This window comes from Mixophyes fleayi, chromosome 7, assembly GCF_038048845.1.
Source record: "Mixophyes fleayi isolate aMixFle1 chromosome 7, aMixFle1.hap1, whole genome shotgun sequence".
NCBI classification, from domain to species: domain Eukaryota; kingdom Metazoa; phylum Chordata; class Amphibia; order Anura; family Limnodynastidae; genus Mixophyes; species Mixophyes fleayi.
The window spans coordinates 100269031-100292622 of NC_134408.1; the positions used below are offsets into that span (position 1 = coordinate 100269031).

General features: G+C 39.3%; 3 protein-coding genes and 2 non-coding genes across 9 annotated transcripts in view; 3 read left to right on the forward strand and 2 right to left on the reverse strand.

Moving 5' to 3' along the window:
• NDUFS1 (NADH:ubiquinone oxidoreductase core subunit S1) overlaps window positions 1-4690 on the reverse strand; it is a 30006-nt gene extending 25316 nt beyond the window's left edge. Inside the window, exons 1-4 of the mRNA XM_075180200.1 lie at window positions 4557-4690; window positions 2974-3041; window positions 2452-2543; window positions 270-377 (exon numbers count right to left, since the gene is read on the reverse strand). Coding sequence (XP_075036301.1) covers window positions 270-377; window positions 2452-2543; window positions 2974-3037 — 264 coding nt within the window. The 5' untranslated portion in view covers window positions 3038-3041; window positions 4557-4690. The remainder of the gene's footprint in view (window positions 1-269; window positions 378-2451; window positions 2544-2973; window positions 3042-4556) is intronic.
• A 293-nt stretch (window positions 4691-4983) lies between these two features.
• EEF1B2 (eukaryotic translation elongation factor 1 beta 2) lies at window positions 4984-10162 on the forward strand. Its single transcript, XM_075180201.1, has 6 exons — window positions 4984-5107; window positions 6773-6895; window positions 8018-8150; window positions 8879-8945; window positions 9393-9518; window positions 9953-10162. Exons 1-6 carry the CDS (start codon window positions 5028-5030, stop codon window positions 10105-10107), a joined length of 684 nt encoding a protein of 227 aa, XP_075036302.1. The 5' UTR covers window positions 4984-5027; the 3' UTR covers window positions 10108-10162.
• LOC142098739 (small nucleolar RNA SNORD51) lies at window positions 7004-7080 on the forward strand. The gene has a single exon (XR_012678413.1). It is a non-coding gene; the product is annotated as a small nucleolar RNA SNORD51 (small nucleolar RNA).
• On the forward strand, window positions 8735-8811 carry LOC142098738 (small nucleolar RNA SNORD51). The gene has a single exon (XR_012678412.1). It is a non-coding gene; the product is annotated as a small nucleolar RNA SNORD51 (small nucleolar RNA).
• A 5178-nt stretch (window positions 10163-15340) lies between the features above and the next one.
• CMKLR2 (chemerin chemokine-like receptor 2) overlaps window positions 15341-23592 on the reverse strand; it is a 40361-nt gene continuing 32109 nt past the window's right edge. For all 5 annotated transcript variants that reach the window (XM_075180206.1, XM_075180203.1, XM_075180202.1 and 2 more), the window contains one exon: window positions 15341-16426. In XM_075180206.1, the coding sequence (XP_075036307.1) occupies window positions 15343-16404 (1062 nt within the window). In that variant the 5' untranslated portion in view covers window positions 16405-16426 and the 3' untranslated portion in view covers window positions 15341-15342. The remainder of the gene's footprint in view (window positions 16427-23592) is intronic.

Consider the following 23592-nt stretch of genomic DNA (forward strand, 5'->3'; position numbering starts at 1 on the left):
GTACCAATGGAAGTCCTACCCATTATAATTAAATTAACCATCATTTAAGCTATTACATAACCCTAACCTCTCTGCTTCCAAAGTGTTTGACATTTGCAAAGAAAACAATAAGACTAGCTAGAACTGGTGGAGGACCAAACTGGGTCAGGTTATATTCTTTTTTTTTATGTTGCAATATATTATCCTTGAATACATTTAAAATTCAAATTAAAAGAAACATCAGCAATAACCAGCTAAGCAGATGCTACATAGAGATGGTTTTTACAGACCTTGGGAGCTTTCTCTATTTCCACGAGACACATACGACAGTTCCCAGCTACCGACAACCGCTCATGGTAACAGAAGCGAGGTATTTGTACGCCCACCTTTTCACATGCCTGTGAATTAAGGAAAACATCATAAGTAAGAAACATGAAGATTTGTTTGTTACAAACTTGTATTAAAGTATGTAAGGTCCTAACAGGTGATGGCATCTACAATGCACTACATCGTAACATAAACAATATATAAACAAGGAGAAAGCAGATCCTTCAGCTTTTAGAGACTGCTATTAAAGAAGGCACTCCTAGTTAAATATTTATATATCTGTTCCACATTTCATTGTCTTAGGCTGGGTAAACATTACAGTGTTTTTTTAAGACGATTACTGGGCCAATCAGACGTTAAACAATTGATTGACGCGATGTCATAGTAGTGTGTACCTCGGAACGATGGATGCTTATCGTTCCAAAGCAGATGAAATAGTTGATAGGGATTGTCAAACGGAACTGAAAAGCTCCTTCAGCAATGGAACGATGGTGTTCCAATTCTGCAGCGACGATCTCCATAGAGTATAGACCTTAAGGTAAACCTTGTAAAACGTGTATATTGCGTACATATGAATTGACATGCTGATCGGGAATTTGATATTAACAAAAAACAAAACACAAACGTTGGAACAATCGTTATAGATAACGCATTGGGAGAAAATTTCTGCCGGGTGTACCTAGCCGTAAGCTGGGTACACACTACACTGTTTTCGTCCAATAATCGGCTCAAACAGCCGGCATATGACCGCTCATTCAAAAGTCGGGTCAGTGTGTGCAGTGACACGATGGTCGAAAGTCTGCCCAAATGGACGATTATCACCTCATTTGGTTGGTAGTACCGTTTAATATTTTCGGTCCAATCTCGTTTCCGCTGTGCAGTGTGTATAAACTTCCGACCGATCCACAACAGTGAGTACAAAATTAGTCATTGCTCACGACAACATGGCTGTAAAAAGTCGCTAAAGGGACGTCCGCTCTTCCCTTTATCGTCCTAAACAAGGCTAGTGTGTATGCAGTCCATGGACCGACCGGACCATCGATCGCATAAAAAGTTGGTGGAAAATTCTGTAGTGTGTACCCAGCTTTACTGATGATTCAGATCTCCAAGGCACGTTTGTTTACATCATTAGAATTACATAAAGACCACATCAGCTATTTTCTTAAGCTTCTTTGTTTTCTCATTTAGAATGTGTAGATCTTAAACATAAACAATTATGCACTTTTCAAGATATGTTAAAACAATATTGTACCTAAAAATATTTCCATTTCAAACACATTTTCCTTTTAAGGGCTTATTCAAACAATTTTGTCTATATTCTGCCATTTTACTTATACCTACTGGACTGCAAATTAGTTTTATTTTAATTATTTCACTTTATTTCTGGTTTGCCTCAAAAAAGCTAAAGTAATAGAAAAAAAATGTCATGGTGTCACTCTCAGAAAATACTGCAGACACAAGTGCTATAAATCTTGTTTTTACTGGTCACTCAGGCAGGAGTGTAAACCAGGGGTGAGACTAAAATCCTGGTGAGCAACCCTTGCACAATTTTGCAGGTTTTGTTTTCACAGAGGTAAGTAGAGAGTAGAAAACGTGTATATTAGGGGCACTCTATGATTGTTTATTTTTATAAAACATACATTTTATTAGTTCATTTAAAATAATAGTAGACTCTACTATTATTTTAAATGAACTAATAAAATGTATGTTTTATATAAATAAACAATCATAGAGTGCCCCTAATATACACATTTTCTACTCTCTACTTACCTCTGTAAATATCAGTTTAACGTGTGTAGGGTGCACCAACCCAGTCATATGATAACAAACATTATAATGATAGACTGGGTATATGATTATCTAGTGCGTCGGTATAGATCTTTTTCTGAGGTTTTGTTTTCAGCCTAGGTTTAGAATGCTGTCTATATGACTAGCTGTTGTCTTAAACGATCCCTGCTCCGGTAACATTTTCCTATCACTTTTATGCATCTTGTTCCACACTTCTTGTGATGCAAGAAAATTCTCATCTGAAATAGTCCTAAAAGTCATAGTAATTTTCACTCATAACTCAGCAATTAATAAAGCATTAACCAAAACATAAATTTTACAATAAAAGCCATAAGCAAACTGAATTAATGCATCTACCTGTAGCACTGTGGTTCCAGGCTCCACCATTATCGGCTTGCCATCCACAAAAACTTCCAAGAGGTTGCTTGCAGCCGTGGTTGCTGTCCGTACTAAAATACACAGGGAAATAACATAATGCAGCAGTGTACAATGAAATGAAAATAGTTAAAAAGTGAAATGAAGTTTGAGGATTTTGTATTTTATTATTTTCTTCCCTTTACATCAAAACTGGATACATTGATATTAACCCAAACTGCTTGCGCCACTGTGAATAATTAGGAACAAAGAAAGTTACTACAACACCAGCATTCTAACACTACAGTAACCTTCTCCAATTCTAAAGCACATACAAACGTCACAACCAAGACAATAGGCAAGTATGTGAAAGAGAAGAAAGAAAATGCATGCACGATAAGACAGACAAAACAAAAAAAAAGTTAACCAATATATCAGCTTGTTGCTTGAATCAAATATTGGAAGATGACAAAGAAAATGGTTCACTGGGGAAGATATATGAAAAATTGTATTGTGTATACTCACCATTACTGTTAGTGGCTTGGGTGGCATGTGCTAGAGCCCTGCGGACAACGGGGAATCGCAGCATGATGCTGAAAATATACAGAAAATAATTTATACATATATGCATCTTTCTTAAATTAACATTAAGATATACCATTCATTAATGTGCATTAGACAAAGGCACAATGTATGCATTCCTCATTAGGGTCTAGCTGCACTTGATCTCTTACTAAATATTAGAGACCGAGAAAGGATTATGTCCCGTTATGCGGCAAATAACTAGGCTAGGTACACACTGCAAAAACTCTTGACCAATCTGTTATCACTAATGATTTTACTATACACAATTTATCTTCAGATCTGTGCTCTTCATGTGGTCCAAGAGCAGTGGTCAGTCATTTTTATCACACTGATTATAACACACAAAATTAGCTTTGACTTTTCCAGATCATTATCAATTTTGTTAGCTTCTGTGATTCTGAAACAAAATATTCAGTCTTTGAACGAAGGGACGAATTATTCCACCTACAGCACTCTCTACATTTATCAACAGAGACACAGTGACAGGTTCCTACTCTGTCACTTGGCCAACAGTCGTGTGACTGCATACACACTGCAGAATAGTTGAAGTAAGATTTTTAAACAGAACGAGCAATCAAATGAAACGACTATCGGTACTTTGGAACGGCTCTCGTTCATTGCGGAAGTATATACACTAATGCAGTATCGGGCTAAACAGTCATTTATCAGGTGTTTGGCCAAATAGCTGGCTGAAAGACCTCTATTGTGTACCTAGCCTTATATTTAGGGTTTTGCCTTGGCAAGCAACCCTGCCTAAATAATTTTGGGATAAAAACAAAGTTAAAACCATTTCTTTTTTTGGCTGAAGGAAATTAGATTGAGAAAGGAATTAACCCAACTATACAAACACCTGGAGAGAAAAGGAGTCTGATTAACAGGTGTGCAGCATAACTGAGTTAAAATAGTGGTTGAGCAATTCCAATGAGACAATATAAAAAACAATACATAACCAAACTATGATGGAGATTATATATATATATATATATATATATATATATATCTATCTCCATCATATGCAGAACTGTAGGTATGTAGCCTTGATGAGAGAGATAAATAAATCGAAGCTACATACCTGCAGGTCTACAAGAACGACAGTTGAGAAACACTAACATATAAAATTATAACGTACAGTTATGCTTATAAATGCATATTCCAAAATTACTAATATTAGTGGAATGTATTTCACGTGTGAATCATGATACAGCCCTATTTTACGACACTGTGCACTCTGCAGGCGTTACAGAATTAAATGGTTTGTGCTAAATTATTTGTTCTGGCGTCCAATGTAAACTAACACAACATCTCCAGTAGGCTCACGTATAGCCAGGAATCATAACGATAAGAGGTGTACCGGTGGAGAGTGAGACGGGTCATAGCCGCTGCAGTAAAGTTACTAGTCATCTGTCAAGGGCATGAGAGTCACCCTGCACCTAATAACGCACCGTGCCCCAGCCTTCATGGCGTACCCCTTAATACACTGTATACAGAAAGGTCACAGTAACCCCCGACCTTCCCTAACTCACCCCGCTGACTTCCCTTCGGGGTTATCCGGCTATTTGGCCTTCTAGACCACAAGCGAGTCGTTCTCCCCCTTGGTAAATATGGCGGACTCGGCAACTTTCGGAGAATAACAACTGCGAGGCTCGGAAATTGCACGGACCATTCGGTAATTTCCGGAAAAACTTCGACACTTTCCGGGATAACGGAAGAGACAACGTTTAATGAAAAAAGATCAGAATGAGTCTATCGGTCCAGGTTACTGATACATTCGTACAATTGTTTTAAAACAGCGCTAACAGCTTACACGCCAAGAAGGTACATGCCCTTAGTAAAGATGGCGGCTATGGCTTCTATGCTTTGAAAATGTCTGGAGCACTGCATTGCTCCGCCTCTGATGACGTTCCGGCTGAAGACGTCATGAGTATAAATGCAATTTTACAGGCCCTAGAGTTCCTTTTCTTTACTGCATCCCCATCTGTCAGAAAGCAGCAGCAATGGGCTTTGGAGATCTCAAATCCGACGGCGGCCTAAAGGTCCTTAATGAGTTTCTGGCCGACAAGAGCTACATCGAGGGGTCAGTGACTGAAGTAAATATCTACTTTCCTTATATTACTGAAGTTAGTGTGGGTGGTGGGGAAGAAATTATGTGTTTAACATTAATTGTTACATTAATGTCCTTATGCTGATATTAGATGTACTATATGGTTTCGGTTTTGATCGTGACTTGCAGAGAGATACGTCTGTTGCAGGTTGCATATTCATGCATTTATCTGAGTGCTCTGCAGTGCATACGCTTAGTAACGTAATAAACCATTAGCTCTACATTGAACCCATAATAAATCATTAGCTCTACATTGAACCCATCGGTGTTCTGTAACCACTGTTGGGTACTACCTAATACTGTGTGCAGGGGTAGTAATGACTGCATGGCCCGGCTCCTGTCTGCGTGCCCTGCATACGGCTACCGAATACTGTGTGCAGGGGTAGTAATGGCTGCATGGCCCTGCTCCTATGTGTGTGCCCTGCATGCGGCTACCTAATACTGTGTGCAGGGGTAGTAATAACGGCACGGCCCGGCTCCTGTGTGCGTGCCCTGCATGAGGCCCTGTCTGCGGGAAGTCTGTCTGCAGAGCTGATCAATGAGCCGGCAACACGTGGCAGGAGACTAGGCCTGGTCAGCAGTAACATACAGCAGCAGTAAATAGCTCCACCTGCAGGAGATACAATGTTACTGCAACATCACTCCTTTAATGCTGCTAGAACAGCTTTCTTTCAATATATTAACGGTTAATTGGCTTAATAGGAAAAAGCTCCAATTGCATTAGATATGTATTTGTTACTGACAGTGCACATATCAGATAATATATTACTGTGAGTGGAAGCCTTAACCCGGCCCAATGTAATCAGTTTATCCAGGATGACCTGAAGCTAGCCATGGGTAAGCAGCAGCCTAATCTGTTCACATGACTTTTATTTATTCTTAAATCTGCACTCTTCAGGCTCCCCTCATTCATCCTTACGTTCTGCTTGGCTTGTTGCATCCAAACTCTCCAAGCCAGATCCAGCGTTAGTAGTAGATTTGTGTCTGCAAAACTACAGGCTCTGGAATCCAAAATTGTCATCTGGTTGTATGGCCAATATTTTTAAATATAGAGATTATAAAACGAGGAGTGCCTTGCACCACAGCCCTGCCAACACCAGTTCATTACCACTCAATATCATCATCACCATTTATTTATATAGCGCCACTAACTTTGCAGCGCTGTACAGAGAACTCATTCACATCAGTCCCTGCCCCATTGGAACTTACAGTCTAAATTCCCTAATATAGACACAGACAGACAGCAAGGGAGAGACCAGGGTCAATTGCTCAATACTGCAATGAAATGCTGGGTATTTGAGTAGAAGGGTCAGACAGTGCTCCCTAGCACAATTACCACACTACTTCCTGGACCACTTCCTACTTAAAATAGTATGATGTGAATATTAACAAGATTTTCTTTGCCTATACTGAAAGCTGCACAAAAGTTGGTATACATAATCTATCCATAATGCTCTAAGGTAACCTTTTTTTTTGTTGGTGGTTTTTAGTATGAATACATTTTTTAACCTGGTGAGCTTGTCCCCAAGTTGAATTAGGTCTATGCTGTCAGTCTAGTTATTACAGGGCATCTGCATAAATGTGCTTAATTGTGTTTGCTATCTGTACTCTATCATAACTGGCATATCCTGTTTCTAGGTATGTCCCCTCCCAAGCTGATGTTGCAGTATTTGAGGCTCTCTCCGGAGCTCCCCCTACACAGCTTTGCCATGCACTACGTTGGTACAATCACATAAAATCCTACGAAAAGCAAAAAGCCAGGTAAGTGACTGTATTTTAAATAAACACCTATCTACATAATAGATTTCTAATACTGAATAGATGTTTTATGTATATTTTATTCAACTTGATTAATACATTATTGCAGGCTGGTGATAATGATGAATGAACTAAAACACCATCTTTCGGCTGATGTGTGATGTATATGTTCTTCTCTGAATTCACCAGTTTAAGAAAGTGGTGGTAGTGAAATAATGAAAAATAAAGTTTAGACTGGAATTTGTGTTCATGAGTGTTTGACATCTCGTCAAATATACAATATAATAACATTAATAATCCATGGACTATAACAAACATCTATAGGCCTATAATCAATGTATGAATACTTATATTGTATGATGTCAATGTATTAAAATAGTATGTATATAAATATCAATCCACTGACTGTGTAGTCTAGTTTTTTTCTGTATAGCCCTGCTGATGTTTTGTTATAGTCCATGATTATTGGAATAAATTGCTTATTAAATATGCTAAATATACATCAAATTGCTCATGATTCCCCTAAGGTTCGATTTTAGCTCTGTATTGTATTTTATCGCTTCGCTCTGTAGGTGCACCCACTCAAGTTATTTTTTAAAATTTTCATTCATATGTTCGTCTTGAGGTGTGTTCCTAGGAGAAACTGAAATTTTGGCCTACAATAGTCATTTTATATTTAAGACCTCAGTACTATATTTTTATTTAGATACATATTGCCATACATTATCTTTAAAACATTCCCTACACACACTCAATATGGGAACACCTATTGTGTATTTTTGCCTCTGATTCATTGAGGAAATGGTCATCTGTTTGAGCTGTTGCTTCCCATGAATTCTTTAACATTGCACTACTTACCTCTGCTGCTCATCTGTTATGTTCTATAGGTCGCTGGTGAAGGAGGGACATGATGATTATGGGAAAGGTGTTATGGGTTTAAAGGGCTTCTTTGTAGAGTGCATTCTTGGAGATCTAAAGTGCAGATGTATCTTGTAGACTGCTGTTCTGGTTGGATTTGGGACATAACATGAGATTACCTGGGTTCCTTTTGATGGTAAACAAAAGTTGCTATGTGATCAATTGAAGTTCAGTATTCTGGCTTTAATGAAAACTCACTGCTTACAGTTTGCCTGGAGTAAAGAAGCCCTTGGGAAAATATGGCCCAGTGAATATTGAAGACACAACAGACAGTGCTGCTAAGGTTGCTAAAGATGAGGACGACGATGACATTGACTTATTTGGCTCCGATGAGGAGGAGGTAAGGCTTGTCAACTGATGAAGTTGCCATTTAATCTTCATTCCAAACATCAGCACACTTTGAATTTCTGTAAGTGGTGACCCTGTGTCTAAACAATAATCAATGGCAAGTGATGCATAAAGTTTGCATCTACCAGGTATTAATTCCAATGCATAACTCTGTAAGCCCATGTTGCTGCAACAGTTTTTTTTATAGTTTACACACTGTAGGCAAAATCTATTCAAATGATCATAGCTGGCTAGATATTGGGAATTAAAGGTTTAGAATCCGCTTTGCATTTTTTTTACTATACACTCTAAAGTTATAGAATCTGGAGATCTATCAACAATTAACCAAGACTGTCCAAGCTTGAACTATACCTATCTTGGCAGCCTTCATCCCATCCTTGTGAAAAAAGGGACAAGAGATGACTAGTTGTAGGACCTTGTTTTGTCTGTTTTGGTCCCTTGAGGCTTGCAAGTAGAACATATGAGCAAAGGGTTTTCATATTCCAATCCTATGTAATAAACAAATTGTCAAAAGCAACATCAATGTGACCATAATATAGAATGAACTGACTTGCCAATAAAGTTGTAAACCATTGCTGGCTGTTATGATGAATGAACTAAATCACCATCTTTCGGCTGATATGTGATGTATATGTTCTTGTCTGAATTTGCCAGCCTGTGTGACAAAGTGTGCACCAAACCTGAAAATATGGTTGTGTAAGCTTTATTTTACTTTTACAGGAAAGTGAAGCCGCAAAGAGAATTAGAGAGGAACGTTTGGCGCAATATGAGTCCAAGAAATCTAAAAGTATGTGACGACTCTGACTTGCTCATAAACATGTACTAGAAATGGATCTTTGCCCACAGATACTGGTCTGGGACTGTCACAGTGGCAGTTCCAGCATTCCTCCTGTGGTACAGAAACTTGTTTTACAGAAATATCCTCTGTTCCCCTGAATGGAGTTCTCTGTAGCACAAAACATATATAATCTCTGTATGTATACCCTGTAAAATATTCGGCTGTCTGTCTTGCATGTTTGTCAACTTTCTTTTTTACGTAGCTTGTTTAATTGAATGCCCCCCCCCCCCAAACAATTTGTCTTGGCATTGAAAAAATGATTAAATGTTTGAACTTTGTTTTTAAAGCATGTATAGGGATTTGCCAACTACATAAATATGCTGTGCAGCAATAAAAATAGGTCTGCATATTTTGGTTTTACAGTTTTGTTTATCTTGCAACTTATTCTTTTCCCAGAACCAACACTTATTGCCAAGTCCTCCATTCTGCTTGACGTGAAGCCATGGGATGATGAAACGGATATGGCAAAACTAGAAGAATATGTTAGAAGTATTCAGATGGATGGCTTGGTGTGGGGGGCATGTAAGTCTTTACTCTATATATTTTTTTTATTTGCTTGTCCAGATTTCTGTGGCTTTAGTGATGATTAAACCCAATCACCATCTTTCGGCTGACTAGGATGATGGATATTTGCGTTCTGACTTGCCACAATAAGTTCAAATCATACTGAATAGTGTAGATGGACAAACTTTAGGTTGCTTACAGTTTAGGTCTATTGCCTAAGGGAGAGTTGCCGACTGCAAGTCTGTCCACAATTTTTGGGAGGGGTGTGTTTAGTTTATTTGTTGTATCTTGTAACTTTTAGTCTTAATAGCCTGTAATATGTTTACACATGAAGCTTCTATGCAATAGATTATATACAGTAGAGGTCTTGTTGCCTCTCTATTATATAGAAGTCTAGAGCTATTGGTGTAATGTGTATACACAGTTGACAGTAAATCTTTTCTTGCCACCAGCCAAGCTTGTTCCAGTTGGGTATGGCATCAAGAAGCTGCAAATCCAGTGTGTCGTGGAAGATGACAAAGTTGGCACAGATGTTCTGGAAGAGAAAATCACAGCGTTTGAGGATTATGTGCAGTCCATGGATGTCGCCGCTTTCAATAAGATCTAATTCCACAGTATTTCAACAGTCTGGGCACTTAAAATAAATCACATACTGAAACTGAGTTTTGCATTGTTTTTTGTGTGGAATGGAAAGAACGAATACTAATGACTAACAATCACTTGATTCAGCGAGTAACGGAGTACTCTGCTGGGGTCTTTTTTGTTTGTGTTCTGTCCCCATAAGAATGTGTGGTATTCAAATTGCAACTGGTGCCACCATGGGGAGATATGGCAGTTGCCACCAGATCACTTGGGATTTAACATGGGTTGGTCAGTATGATTAAGTGAAGGTTTGTTTTAAGTTTACCTCAACTCTTAGCTGTGCACAGAGCCAGCTCATGGCGTTATAAAGTGAGAATACTTAAATAAGTCACTATTGGACATTACTATGGCTGAATAATGTAAATGGAATGATTAGTTTATTCTTCACTAAATATGTCCACCATACTCGTGCCTCTTCTGCAGGTTACTATGTTAGGAGGGAAATGCTTCTGTAACTGAAGTAGTGCATAGTTGGTGAGTCATTATTTCAAAACTGTTTTAGCTTCTTGACCTGTTTGAGAGACGATAACACAATAGGCTTTAGAACGGCGGTTCTCAAACTGTGCGCCGCGGCTCCCAGGGGTGCCGCAGGCCAAGCATTGAAAAAAAGAGCACAGAAACTTGCCAATCTGTCGGGCGACGGGACCCAGCAGACTCCTCTCTCCCGCAGCTGTCGCTGAATATCGACATCAGTAACAAGCTGCTGCGGGAGAGAGGAGTCTGCTGGGTCCCGACAGCGGGGCACAAGAGGAGGGTGACAGCGGGGCACAAGAGGACGGAGGAGGGGGGACACGGGGGCACAAGAGGACGGAGGAGGGGGACACAGTGGGGCACAAGAGGACGGAGGAGGGGGACACAGCGGGGCACAAGAGGACGGAGGAGGGGGGCAAAAGAGGACAGGAGGGGGGGGCACAAGGGGAGGGGGGCACAAGAGGTAGGCGTGAGAGAGGGCAGAGGAGGGGGAACAGCGTGAGAGAGGGCAGTGTGTCTGGATGCAGAGGGGGCATTTTTGCATACAACTAAATAAGTATTTCTGTCCTGACCTAAATACATATTACAATTTTTTGACCCAACTACTTCTAAAACAGGACTGCTCAATAATTATTTTGGAGGGGTGCCTTGAAAAAATTTTGAGACTCTAAGGGTGCCACGAACTGCAAAAGTTTGGGAACCACTGCTTTAGAATATAGGAGAAGCTGCAGCTACCTTAGTGGCGGGAGAGGGTAACAAAGTTTCCCATTAACAGTGCCATTATTCAGTGGTAAATACCATGATACACATAATGGTAAAGAACTGCTAAACAACTGACCATTACATTTGAAATGTTGAGGGAGGAGGGTGACCTTAATGGTCTCAATAGAGACCTTAATGGTCTCTATTGAAATGGCATATCTATAAAAAGCAATTTCCTGGCATTTAAATGTGTAGTGCACATATTGTATACTATGGGCCACACACTAAAAGGTGAAACCTCACCCCTGATTAAGAAGGTCTAAACTCTCAACTTCATTAATTTAGTAAAATTGGTATGAGGGAACCACAAGTGTAACATGGAGCAGAACATTCATGGCATTAAGCTGGTAACTCAATTCCGTCCTGTCATGCAGCTCTTACAGAAATCGAACAATAACCACAAAGGGGCTTTTGGTATTTTGCAGGCAGTTCTGAGGTGTGTGTGGAGGTGGAACATTATCCTTCATGAGAAGGCAGTTGATCACTACTATTATGGGTTCTTGGGGGGTGACTTCACTACTCACTGCAGTGGGTCACATTTAACCACTCCACTAAAGGTAGAGCTGTCATTAATTGCTTTCACAGGTTATGGAAATTGTAGGGCTGCATGATGGCAGTCAAATGGCTATTAAATGCAGTCCTATGTAAAAGGAAGTTTGCTAGATATTTGACTCTTCCGCCTTCATGCTTGTCATGTTTTTCAAAGGCAGACCTGGAAATCATCATTTATTCAGCGCCACAAATTCCACAGCGCTGCACAGAGAACTCTCATCAGTCCCTGCCCCATTGGAGCTTACAGTCTAAAGTCCCTAACACACACACACACAGACCTAGATAGACTAAGGGCAATTTAATAGCAGCCAATTAATCAGTATGTATTTGGAGTATAGGAGGAAACCAGAGCACCCGGAGGAAACCCACACAAACACGGGGAGAGCATACAAACCACACGGATAAGGCCATGGTTGGGAATCAAACTCATGACCCCAGTGCTGGTAATGGCAATGCCATACACTTTAAATGAAACCCTTCATATTCAACATCTTGTATCTTAATCTTGCTTTAGACCTCTCAACCTGCTTCTATTTCATTTCATACACTGAGTGAAATGTTAAGTAGAGGTAGATCTGCACCATGTTTCACATGCTGTTTATCTGGACAGTAAAGAAAAATAAATCCATTTGTGTAATGATGCAGTTACATATAACAAAAGTACTCCTGGAAGAATGTTCAGGTTTATATAAATGGCGCACTAGATATCCTCCCTAAAGTTGGAATGATAAGGCTGAGTCTATTCAACTGGTTTGGCCAATGCAAAAAAATATTTACAGACTAGCAAACTGTTGCAGATTAAGTAAAGTAACTTTCTTACAAGTATTATCTATGCCATTAGCCATCTGAATAATCTATTTAGAAGTGTTTATTTACTTCCTCTGCTGCCTTCTCTGTATGCATTTAGTGAACTTTCCACTTATCTGTATGATTATGCCTTCTCACTTAATTACATAAATAACAACCCACACTATTGAGTAATATTTATTGCAGCATAGGCATAAACACTGATTTAGCTGAGTTAAGTTCAATGTACTGTGTGAAAATGTAATGTGTAAGAGAAGTATTCGTTTCAGCTGTAAATGGTTGAGCACTTCATACCATGTAATAAACAAGCATACAGTTTCTCTTCTGAAGTCTCCACCAGGCCACCTAAACCAGTAATGGGCAACTTGATGCGACAGGGGGCACAGTGGTAACACTAAACATTCATAAGGGCAGCACAATAGCCTTGATCAAAGATACATCTATTTGTGATAACAGCAGGCATTTTAATGGACACGTTTTTTTCAAACTAGAACATCTGACAAAGCAGCAAGGATCTGTGGCCCATAGGGGTAAAGGCTTAAAGGGCCGTCTGGCCCATCACTGACCTAAACCGTAACAATGTTTTATTTAGGGCATAAGTTTTATAAACTTAAGCTACCTGCATTTCTAGCAACTATTTTCCAAGAATAGAGCAGTCTTTATAATACTTTGTAATTGTGCTTGCCTTTATAATTGCCAAGGTAGTCTTACAGTCCACAGATGACACTTTGGTTCTCAACAAATTACATATTAAAAAGCACTCCGTAATGTCAGTTTCCTAATAATTTGAAAGCATTCTTTTTTAATGACTGTTACAGAACTGTTTCTTAACTATACAGTGCATTATGGATGAATTAGAGAAAAAAAAAGGTAAATGCGCAGATGAGAGAGTCCTGTACAGTAGCGTGCTTCCTAAATGAATTGAGCTTTTATTCTGTTCTTTCCCAGAAGCTGGCTCTCACCATACAGCTCCCCTCCTTGGTAGGCATGACAGCTGTGATATATGCATGAAGTCTGCCCAGTGGAGAATGTAGCACAATACAAAGTTCATAAACTGATGCAAGCAAATAGCATGGAGAACGTGCTATTTCACATGCTCTCTCCTCAGCTAACAAGGGCACAGACACACACTGGTTTTGAGGTTCATTTGATAAGGTCACAGTACCTTGCTATAAATCTTGTGTACTGTTGTGGGAGGCAGTGTGTAATTAAGTGAGGACTGGCTTCTTTGTAATTAGGTGAGTGTCATGATTTGAGAAGGGCTGAAGGCACATGGGAAACAATATACTGACATTTACATATTGGAAGAAGGGTAAGGATGTGACATGCCTGTCAAACCGATTCAGAAACATTTTTGTTTTAACCTGACCAGTATGAAACAAAATTCATACATCTAATTTGTTTGTATATAAGCATGGTGTACAAGGCAGTATATGATAAAGTGCCAAAATACCACATCCTCTTATAGGATATATGTAAAGCAGCAATTCCATGGAATAAATGAGGTGCATATAGTTTAATATAAATCACTGCGGCAAGCTAGAAGAAGAATGTTATTTATCATGTTTCCTTGGTTTATTTCTTCAGGCTGCTTTTATGAGTTATAACTCTGCACTGTGTCCTGGCCAGTAAAATGTAAGCTCTTTCCCCTTTGTTTTCATGTCTGCTTTTTTTTTTGTCTACCTTGTGTGTTCTGTTTTATTTTTATTTTATGTCCTTTTATCCCGCACAGCAGAGCACTTAAAAATCTACACTAATAATAATGGACCATGGTAACCACAGTCACATATCACAAAATGTACTGAGACTTTGGAAAGTCACTCTGTAATCTCAATGCTGTGTACTGTAAACACCGCTTCCCATATGTCGGGAGCCTGTGTGTGTGTGTGTAACTAGCAGCCATACTGGAAGCCCCTCCAGAGAGATTTTGAAAAGAAGATAATAATTTGTAAAAGGACAGATAAGAGTGTATGCTTGAACTGCACTTAACTTGCAATTTAAAGAAGAACTGCTTGCTGTAAAGTAACCTTGAACACTTAGAAAGTGATACTTAGCTGCTGATGTTCTTAACAAGGTTAGAATGAGAAACCTCTTTACACCAGGCCACTTGCAAAATATAAATTTATTTCTGTAAATTTCATATAATTTCTTAAAATAGTTGATTTAACATATATAGCATTTTGATATTTAATGAATGCAATGATATATATTATATGTAATCATGAAGAACAAAGCAAATTAGATATTTACTGTTGATCTGTCATCAACGAAAATAATTGGAGTATTAAGAACGTCACTACTTTTAATGTTATTTATCAAAAAGTAACATGCTGCTCGGAAGGAGACTGGAAAATAGGGCTTCATCAAATGATAGCCATACCTGTATACCCTGCCTCTATGCTATGAAACATATTTACCATAGATATGGCTTTATCATGTCTATTGTCCTAGCCCTCACTAACTACTGAGGTACCTTGCATATAGTCACCAGAAATTTTATTCCAGTCCTTTTGGAAGCTTGGAATCTTCAGTTAATGCAAGCATGGATGCAGTAATATAGTGGACACTCTTATGTTTGTATTTATATTAATCCATGAAAAAAAAAATTTCAAGACACTGTTTCACAGACTGTTGGATTATTCTCTGAGTCCACAAGTTGTTCGCTTTTAACACCTGTCTGGCTAATTTCTCGTATGGTGTGTTTGAATATTTCTGCTACCGAGGCCCCTAAATGTGTCCTGAACACTTTGCTTATCAGAACATAAAGAATTGGGTTAATACAGCTGTTAATAAAGGCCAGGCTAGTTGAAATGGGCATTCCAATTCTAAGCCATTCAGTATATGCATCGTTGTCATGGACCTTCAGCTCCACTAAGCTTAGTATGTGGTAAGGAGTCCAACAAAGGAAAAATGCCACCACAATAGCTAGGACCATCCAGAAAAATTTACTGTTGGCTTGGATGTTCCTTGTCTTCATCCTGATTGATAGAATTGTATAACAAATAATCATTGTTAGCAAAGGGAAGAGATATCCAATAAAGAATCTTATCAACGTAAGAGCCATATGGGTCTTCAGGATTATGGCATGATCATTTTCATGGAAGTTGTTGAAGCATATGGTAACAAATTTGGTGATCTCTGTTGTGTCTCTGAAGTACAAAGCAGGGCTAGCAATACATGTGGCAGATATCCACACAATCCCACTAATTATACCTGATTTTTTCAGTGTCCGATGTCTTTGTGCAAAGTTTGGCCAACCCAAAAACATATATCGGTCTAGGCAGATCACAGTGAGAAAGAACACACTGGCAAACATGTTAAGAATAGCAATGAAAGAATTGACTTTGCAAAGTAGCTTCCCAAAAGGCCAGTGGAAGTCGGTGGCCACATATGTGATGTGTAGAGGCAAAAACAATACAAAAATTAAATCCGCAATGGCCAGATTGAGAAACCAAAGAGTGCTGACTGTTTTCTCCCATTTGAAACCAGTGAACCAGATAACCATGACATTACCAGGTACCCCAAGAAGGAATGCCAGTGAGTAGATAACAATAGATGCTACATGGAGTGCATGAGGCTGTACTGCATCATGTTGTGTCTCCTCCAGGTCGTAGTACTCGTACGTATAGTTGTAGATGTCGAAAGCAGAAGGTTCCTTCATTGTATTCATTTTGTGCTTGAGATTATTTCAGCTGTGTAGAGAACATTGGAAATGTTAAGACAAAAGTATTGAGAATTCACATGTATAGGTCACAATTCATTAGGTGTATGCATGCCTCCCAACATTCACATGTCCAGGTGCCCCTGAGGGCCTGACCACCCTGCTCCCCATTAAGCTTTGAGCTGCCACATGGGGAGCAGGGTGACATACCTCTCAACTTCCCAAGCGTCGGTACAAATGTGCCGACTGGCAGGAGAGCTCCCTCAATTCGGCATTGTCATGCTTATATTGGGACACAACTATTGTTGCTTTCATTTGATCAAGTCCCCCAATGCGCTAAAAACCACTGATTCAATTTAAAGTACTACAGAATACTGGGTCACAATGCCTCAGAGTATAGTAGCAACTATCAGTAAATACTATGCAAACTTTAAATGAATAGTTCAGCAAGAAGATTATAGGTACATAATATTGTTTTCATCATGTGTGTAGCACCAAAAAACTCTGCAGCACCAGACAGATACAGTTGCACAGTTACAAAACATACAAAATACAAATCATACACAGATTGCCGATGGAGGTGCAGACTTGAGCCAGGGTAGAGAGGGTCCTGCTCCTGAAAGTGTACAGTCTAGATGACCGCTTCCTGATATTACAGTTGTACATGCAAATAATCAATAATTTTGTTGCAAAAGACAATACAATATACTTAAATAGAATTAGACTGTATCAAAATAACAGGTAACATAGTAAATATTTAACATAAATATAGTCAACATTACGGCTAGTGTCACATAAGTACCTTCATTTTTTAGCCTACAGAGCTAAGGTCTTATAAGCCTCATACTCACTAGTGTTAATTACAATCAGCCACAACATTAAAAATATTATATAGATCCCCTTGTGCCATTAAAACAGCTCTGACCTGTCAAGGCATGGACATCACAAGACCTCTCAAGTTGTCCTGAGGTATCTGGCACCAAGATGTTAGCAGCAGATGCCTTAAGTCCTGTAAGTTGCAAGGTGGGGCCTCTATGGCTCCGACTTGTTTTTCCAGCACATCCCACAGACGCTGGATTGAAATTTGGGGAAATTGGAGGCTAAGACCTTGAACTCTTTGTCATATTACTCAAACCACTCCTGAACAATTTTTGCAGTGTGGCTGGGCGCATTATCCTGCTGAAAGAGGCCACTGCCATCAGGGAATACCGTTGACATGAAGGGGTGTACTTGGTCTGCAACAATGTTTAGGAAGGTGTTACATGTCAAAGTAAAATCCACATAAATGCAAGGAGCCAAGGTTTCCCAGCAAAACATTTCCCAGAGCATCACACTGTCTCTGTCAGCTTGCCTTCTTCACATAGTGCGTCCTGGTGTTATCTCTTACCGAGGTAAAAGACTCACACGTACCCTTCCATCCACATGATGTAAAAGAATACATAATTCAATAGACCAAGCCACCATTGCTCCATGGTCCAGTTCTGGTGATCATGTCCTCATTGTGGTGCTTTGGACAGAGGTTAGCTTGGGCACTCTGAACGGTGTGGGGCTACACAGCCTCATACACAGTAAGCTGCAATGCACTGTATGTTCTGAAATCTTTCTATCATAGCCAGCACTAACTTTTTCAGCAATTTGTGCTACAGTAGCTCCTCTGTGGGATTGGACAGACTAGCCTTTGCTCCCCATGTGCATCAATTAGCTTTGGGCAACCATGACTCTGTCGCCGGTTCACCGTTTGTCCTTCCTTGGACCATTTTTGGTAGGTACTAACCACTGCATACAGGGAACACCCCACAAGCCCTGCCATTTTGGAGATGCTCTGATCCAGTCGTCTAGCCATCACAATTTGGCCCTTGCCAAAAACGTTCAGATCCTTACACTTGCCCATTTTTCCGGCTTCCAACACATCAAATTCAAGAACTGAGTGATCGCTTGCTGCCTAAAATATCCCACCCCTTGTTAGGTGCCATTGTAATAAGATAATCAATGTTATTCACTTCACTTGTCAGTGGTTTTATTGTTGTGGCTGATTGGTGTGCTTGAATTGTACTAGTGTTTTTAATGTATTTAAATGGTGGTGACACTAGAAAACACTGTAACTCATGATGGCAATAACAGAATAAGTATTGTGGTAATACATGTACCGCCTTGATCCTTGTTAAATAGCTTTTGCATGAAATTGCAGACACTACCCTTTCATATATTAACGTTTAAACAAAAAAAAAATCCTATCACTCTAATAACTGTTTTTACCATCAATAGCATTTCACCCTTTTATAAATATCCTTTAATTTAATAGGTTTAGGCATTTGCAGACCAAAAAACTGATGCCAGAGAAAGCTGCTTCAGTCTGCCACATTATATGCACAGTTAAATATAGGTAATTTATGAGGCCTGATTTTCTTGGTTTTACTTAGTAGATAGCTTATTAGTTATTCAGTTACACACATCAGTCAGATGCCTACCCTCCAGTTATCCTATATACCATTATGCTTTCCACTCACTTCAGCTTCCTACCTATCTAATAATTTTGCCTTCCATTAACTACCTTTTTGCTTCCTGCCTAACTATCATTTAGTGCCATACCCTGCAGTTACTTCCATAAATGGTAGGTCATCTCCTTTCCCTTCCCCCTACTCTAGATATTATCTACATGCCTTCCACTTACCTTTTTATCCTTTCCCTCCCAACATTTCCTTACCATCTCCTTCACCTCATTGCCATCATCCCTGGTATCCAAAAGTACTATCTTCTTCCTAATATCACCATTTGCCCACCTCAGGGTACTTTCTCCCATATCCCCCTATATCATTCCTTGTCCCATTTCCTCTTTGCTTCCTCCTTCCATCCTGATACCTTTACTATTTACCCTATCGATTTCTACAACACTCTTCACTGCATACAGCCTCTACCTCCCTCATTCCCCCATCTACCACTACTGATTACTCCAATTCACCCTACCAATGGCTGCCCTTACCCACTATTTCACCTTATGTTTCAGGTGCAAGAACTGTCTCTCTCATCCCTGGGCCCCACACTATTCCCAAAATCCACTCGCAATTTACCTCCCACCACCATCGTCTCTTCCATACATGCTCCTCCAACCGCTGCAACCTTATCCCCATCACACCTCTTAAATTCCTCCACTTTACCTGCACACTCTGAAATGTCAGATCTATTTGTAACAAGCTTGTGACTCACACCATACATCTCTACACCCCTTTCCACCTCCGTGTCATCTACCGCCCTGCTGGCCCCACCTCTCACTTCCTTGACAAATGGCTCCCCCATTTCTTTTTCCTTCATTCCTCCAACCTACCTACCCTCATCCATGGGGACTTCAAAATCACAGTTGATACCTCCAATTGTAATTCTACCTCTAAACTCCTCTCCATCGCCACTGCCCATGGTCTCCCAATGCAGCTCTTTCCACACACCGTGATGGGCATTCCCTTGACCTTGTATTCTCTCACCTCTGTGACATATCTGGCTTCTCTAATTCATCATTTCCGCTTTCTGACCACAACCTCCTCTCCTTCCACCTCTCCCTACCTCCAACTCCCCCTCCTACTCCCAAAACCCTGCAGACACTACGCAACCTGCGTGATCTTGACCCCTCCCATTTCCCTGCCACACTTGAACCAGTAAACTACCATCACCTCTGTTTTTTTCTAATGCAGTAGTCTTGTTTTACAACTCCACCATTTCAGCAGGTCTAGATGAATCCACACTTCACCTATGTCATTCTAAGCCCCTACCTTAGCACTCTAAGATCACTTGGTTCCTTTAGAAATGCTCCTTTTTGCCTCTGATGAAACGGCAATAGACTGCCGAGAAACGCGTCAGTCAGACTACAAACCATACATGCTGGATGCTATATACTGAAGTTCCAGAGATCTGGACAGCTCTCACTTGACATACCCCGGGATAGGACTTGAATCTTTTAACCAGCTATGTTGTTATTGCTGATACGTTTATAACACATACGGATATATCTCCTGCTGCAAGTGGAAGTCAGTGTCTCTGTTATACGGGCTGACAACATATGCCCCATCTTCATACTAGAATCATAGGCGGGTTGATATATTTCACTGCTGAACATCAGAATGTCTTAATACAGCGCATGATTTGAAATACCAACTTATTCATATTTTCCAGCTACATACTTTCAGCCAATCACCGCTGTAGGTGGGCTGATAAATTTTGATATTGAACTCATGAGCCTTTAACGGAAAGCGCAAGTTGCCGAACACAGCACATGTGCTGGTAATATAGGCTCACTCACAAATCTACAGCGCTGCACACTGCCTAGGCTCTGTACATCAACAGAGGAGACACTATAAAAGGAGGCTGTCATTTTTCATACGCATGGATGTGAGGCTTTATCTAATGAGTCCTTTTTGAATACAGTGGCATTTTTCTATCAATACACTTGGTGTCGTTGAACTTTCACTATATGGTGATATTTTTTGCATTAGGTGTTGCAACGACACCTTTTTAGTCGAATTACCGACTGTATATATGTATTACACACCATTGCTTATTAGTAATCCAGTATGTATTGGTATTATTCATATGCATATTTATATTTATGCCTATAGTGATACAGATTTTTATTGGTTTTTCTCTTTCTGTATATATATATATGAACATTAAATAATTGTGCCGATTTGAGAATTGCGCTATCTTATTTGTATATTTAGTTTGCTCATTTTAGCAGGTCCAGACCCTGCCTAGATAAGCAGCATTTTCATCGGACATTTTAGTTGGACTAGCGCCCCTTATCTGTATGTTCAATACATTTAGGCTTGAACAACGGGAACCAATATCTTACACTCAATAGAAAAATAGCAATTTGTTCTAAACGTTTGAGCATCAGACTGCAGGTTTCGCCATTGCTAATACATTCTAAAATGTGATGAGTTTTCTTCATTTGCTTATTTGAAATAGGTAAGTACATATACCAGAGTGTTGCAAAGTGAACAGTCTCAGCTGCCCAAGAATACATACTCTGAGTAGCACCCAGTTTATATCACAAATAATAACCTTGCTATCTATAGGAATCCTTACTGGTCTGGACGATCACCTATGAACTATCACCTCTTTTCAACACCAATTTAAATACACTTTTAATAGTTATATGTATTTTAATCCTGAAAATATTATATTTATTATTTTTAGCTTATCAAACGTTTACTACCATATTATTCACTCTATACAACCATTAATTTGAAAGATAGTAGTGACATGCAACCAATTAACTTTCACATATATCTGGTTGCAATACATGACATAGTTTAAATCATCATCCCAGCTTAGACCCAGACAACATATCCATTTTTTCTCTTTTACCTTTATCCCAGTCTTACACAGCTATATCACATTTTCTTGCACCCTATCACTATTTTCTTGCATACAGCTCACATTTCCATTGGACAGAAGCCAGTATTCCTGAAGTCAACATTACAATTTTTCCTGTATAGTATCTGTTTTACACTTTTTTGACAGGATCTTTATTGATTATGTGAAAAAAGGAGTGGTTTTCCACAGGCCTCTAATAGAAGAATCAGCTATTCAGCTGACAGTCTACAGGTAAAGGCTGCAGACCTGGTTACACACATGTATAGCAGTGCACCTAGGTTAAGGTGTACAGGTGGTAAACATGTCTGACAAAGTAAAAGAATAAAGTGTGATTTCATTTACATGCTTTGAAAATGACAGGGTTTGTCTGCAGTGAACAATTACAGAATATCTGCAGAGAACTCCCTTTTAAAGTCAAAAAGGGAGTGTCACATGTCCATCAAACTAAGGCTGTGGGAGGAGTCGGAAATATATTTAAAAAAATTGTATTGTTCTACTATGCATTGAGACTGATGCTAAACAATGGCTGGTGATCAGACAGGAAAAGTATGTCTAGTCAGTGTTAGGTTGCCTGGTGTCACCCTGATAGTGTTGGAACAATAAAAGTACTGTGTATACAACAAGAAGTTGTCTGTGTGTGCATAACCAGAAGGATCCGTGTCACAATTGTTTGAGATGAACATGTATTTTGCCGATTGTCCTTTAGATGAAGGTGTTTAAAATAGCAATTTGCTAGCTATCTTATCCTTGAAAAAGAGTAGTCTATAGCTTGAAACATTGCAGTATATCTAATAGAACTCTTCCAATAACTTTCCATCTGTTGGATATTTTATTTTATTAAGATGAGCGCTATGTTTGTTTTGGGAACTTTGTTGCAACTGTAAGGCAAATTGAGTTTATATAAGCACCCCACATATTAAATCTTGTGGGCTGACACCATCATTACTTTTTTATGATGGGGTTTAATTACTAAAAAATGCTGATATCTCAACTGCCAAAACCCCTTCATATAGCTTTGTGTAAAAACAAAAACAGAGAATCAAGCAAAAGACTGATATTAGATATAGGGTATATTATTGGACTTACATACAATCCTACAGTGTGTTGGTCTTTCGTATTCTGGTATTCATCATGCTTTGGGCTGGATGTATGGATTTTTATGGATAAATCTCTTCATTGGCAACTGTTAGAGTTGCATGAAGCCCCAGAAAATTCTGTTTGCCACAATGTGTCCAAATATCAGACTCAAAATGCACCATTAGCAGCAAAGAAATGTTTAACTCTGCATATAACTCATGATTTGCTTTGATTAACCAATTCCAACTTTGATTCATCCCAAAGCCAAAGCAGTAGTTAGCACAACACAGGACGCTAGATAGGGTACGTAAAAGTTAAAATGTTGGGGGGTTTACGTCGGCATATAAACCTTAGTTTGAAATATAAAAGACTAGGTATTTTTCTTTTTGGTCCTGCTCTAGCCATCAATTCCCAAAATGATGCTGATTAAAAAACAACAACAAAAAAAGAACACTGAGAGGATCAATTTCTACGGACTATCAATTTTGTTAGGCATTCATTTAGTGAGAGTGCATTAGAAAGCGTCCTGCTAGGTACTTACAGGTTGCACTTTACAATTGTCATTAGGTTCATTCCTGGAACGACTAACAAGTACATCAATTTTACTCTCATCACCATCAGCAACAAAAACAATGCTAGATGTACAATTAATATGTTAATCATTAGGAGGTCCAGAAACAAGCCAAGGCTCTAAGGCTGGCAGCATACAGAGATTATTCAGGAACAAGCAAAGATTAGGCAACATATAATCAACAG

What these genes read in the sequence shown, in the direction of transcription:
- EEF1B2 (XM_075180201.1), top strand. Translation starts at nt 5,028, where the DNA reads ATGGGCTTTGGAGATCTCAAATCCGACGGCGGCCTAAAGGTCCTTAAT. An exon ending in TACGAAAAGCAAAAAGCCAG is followed by an intron (nt 6,896 to 8,017) that starts GTAAGTGACTGT and finishes CACTGCTTACAG; the next exon opens with TTTGCCTGGAGTAAAGAAGC. An exon ending in TGGCTTGGTGTGGGGGGCAT is followed by an intron (nt 9,519 to 9,952) that starts GTAAGTCTTTAC and finishes TCTTGCCACCAG; the next exon opens with CCAAGCTTGTTCCAGTTGGG.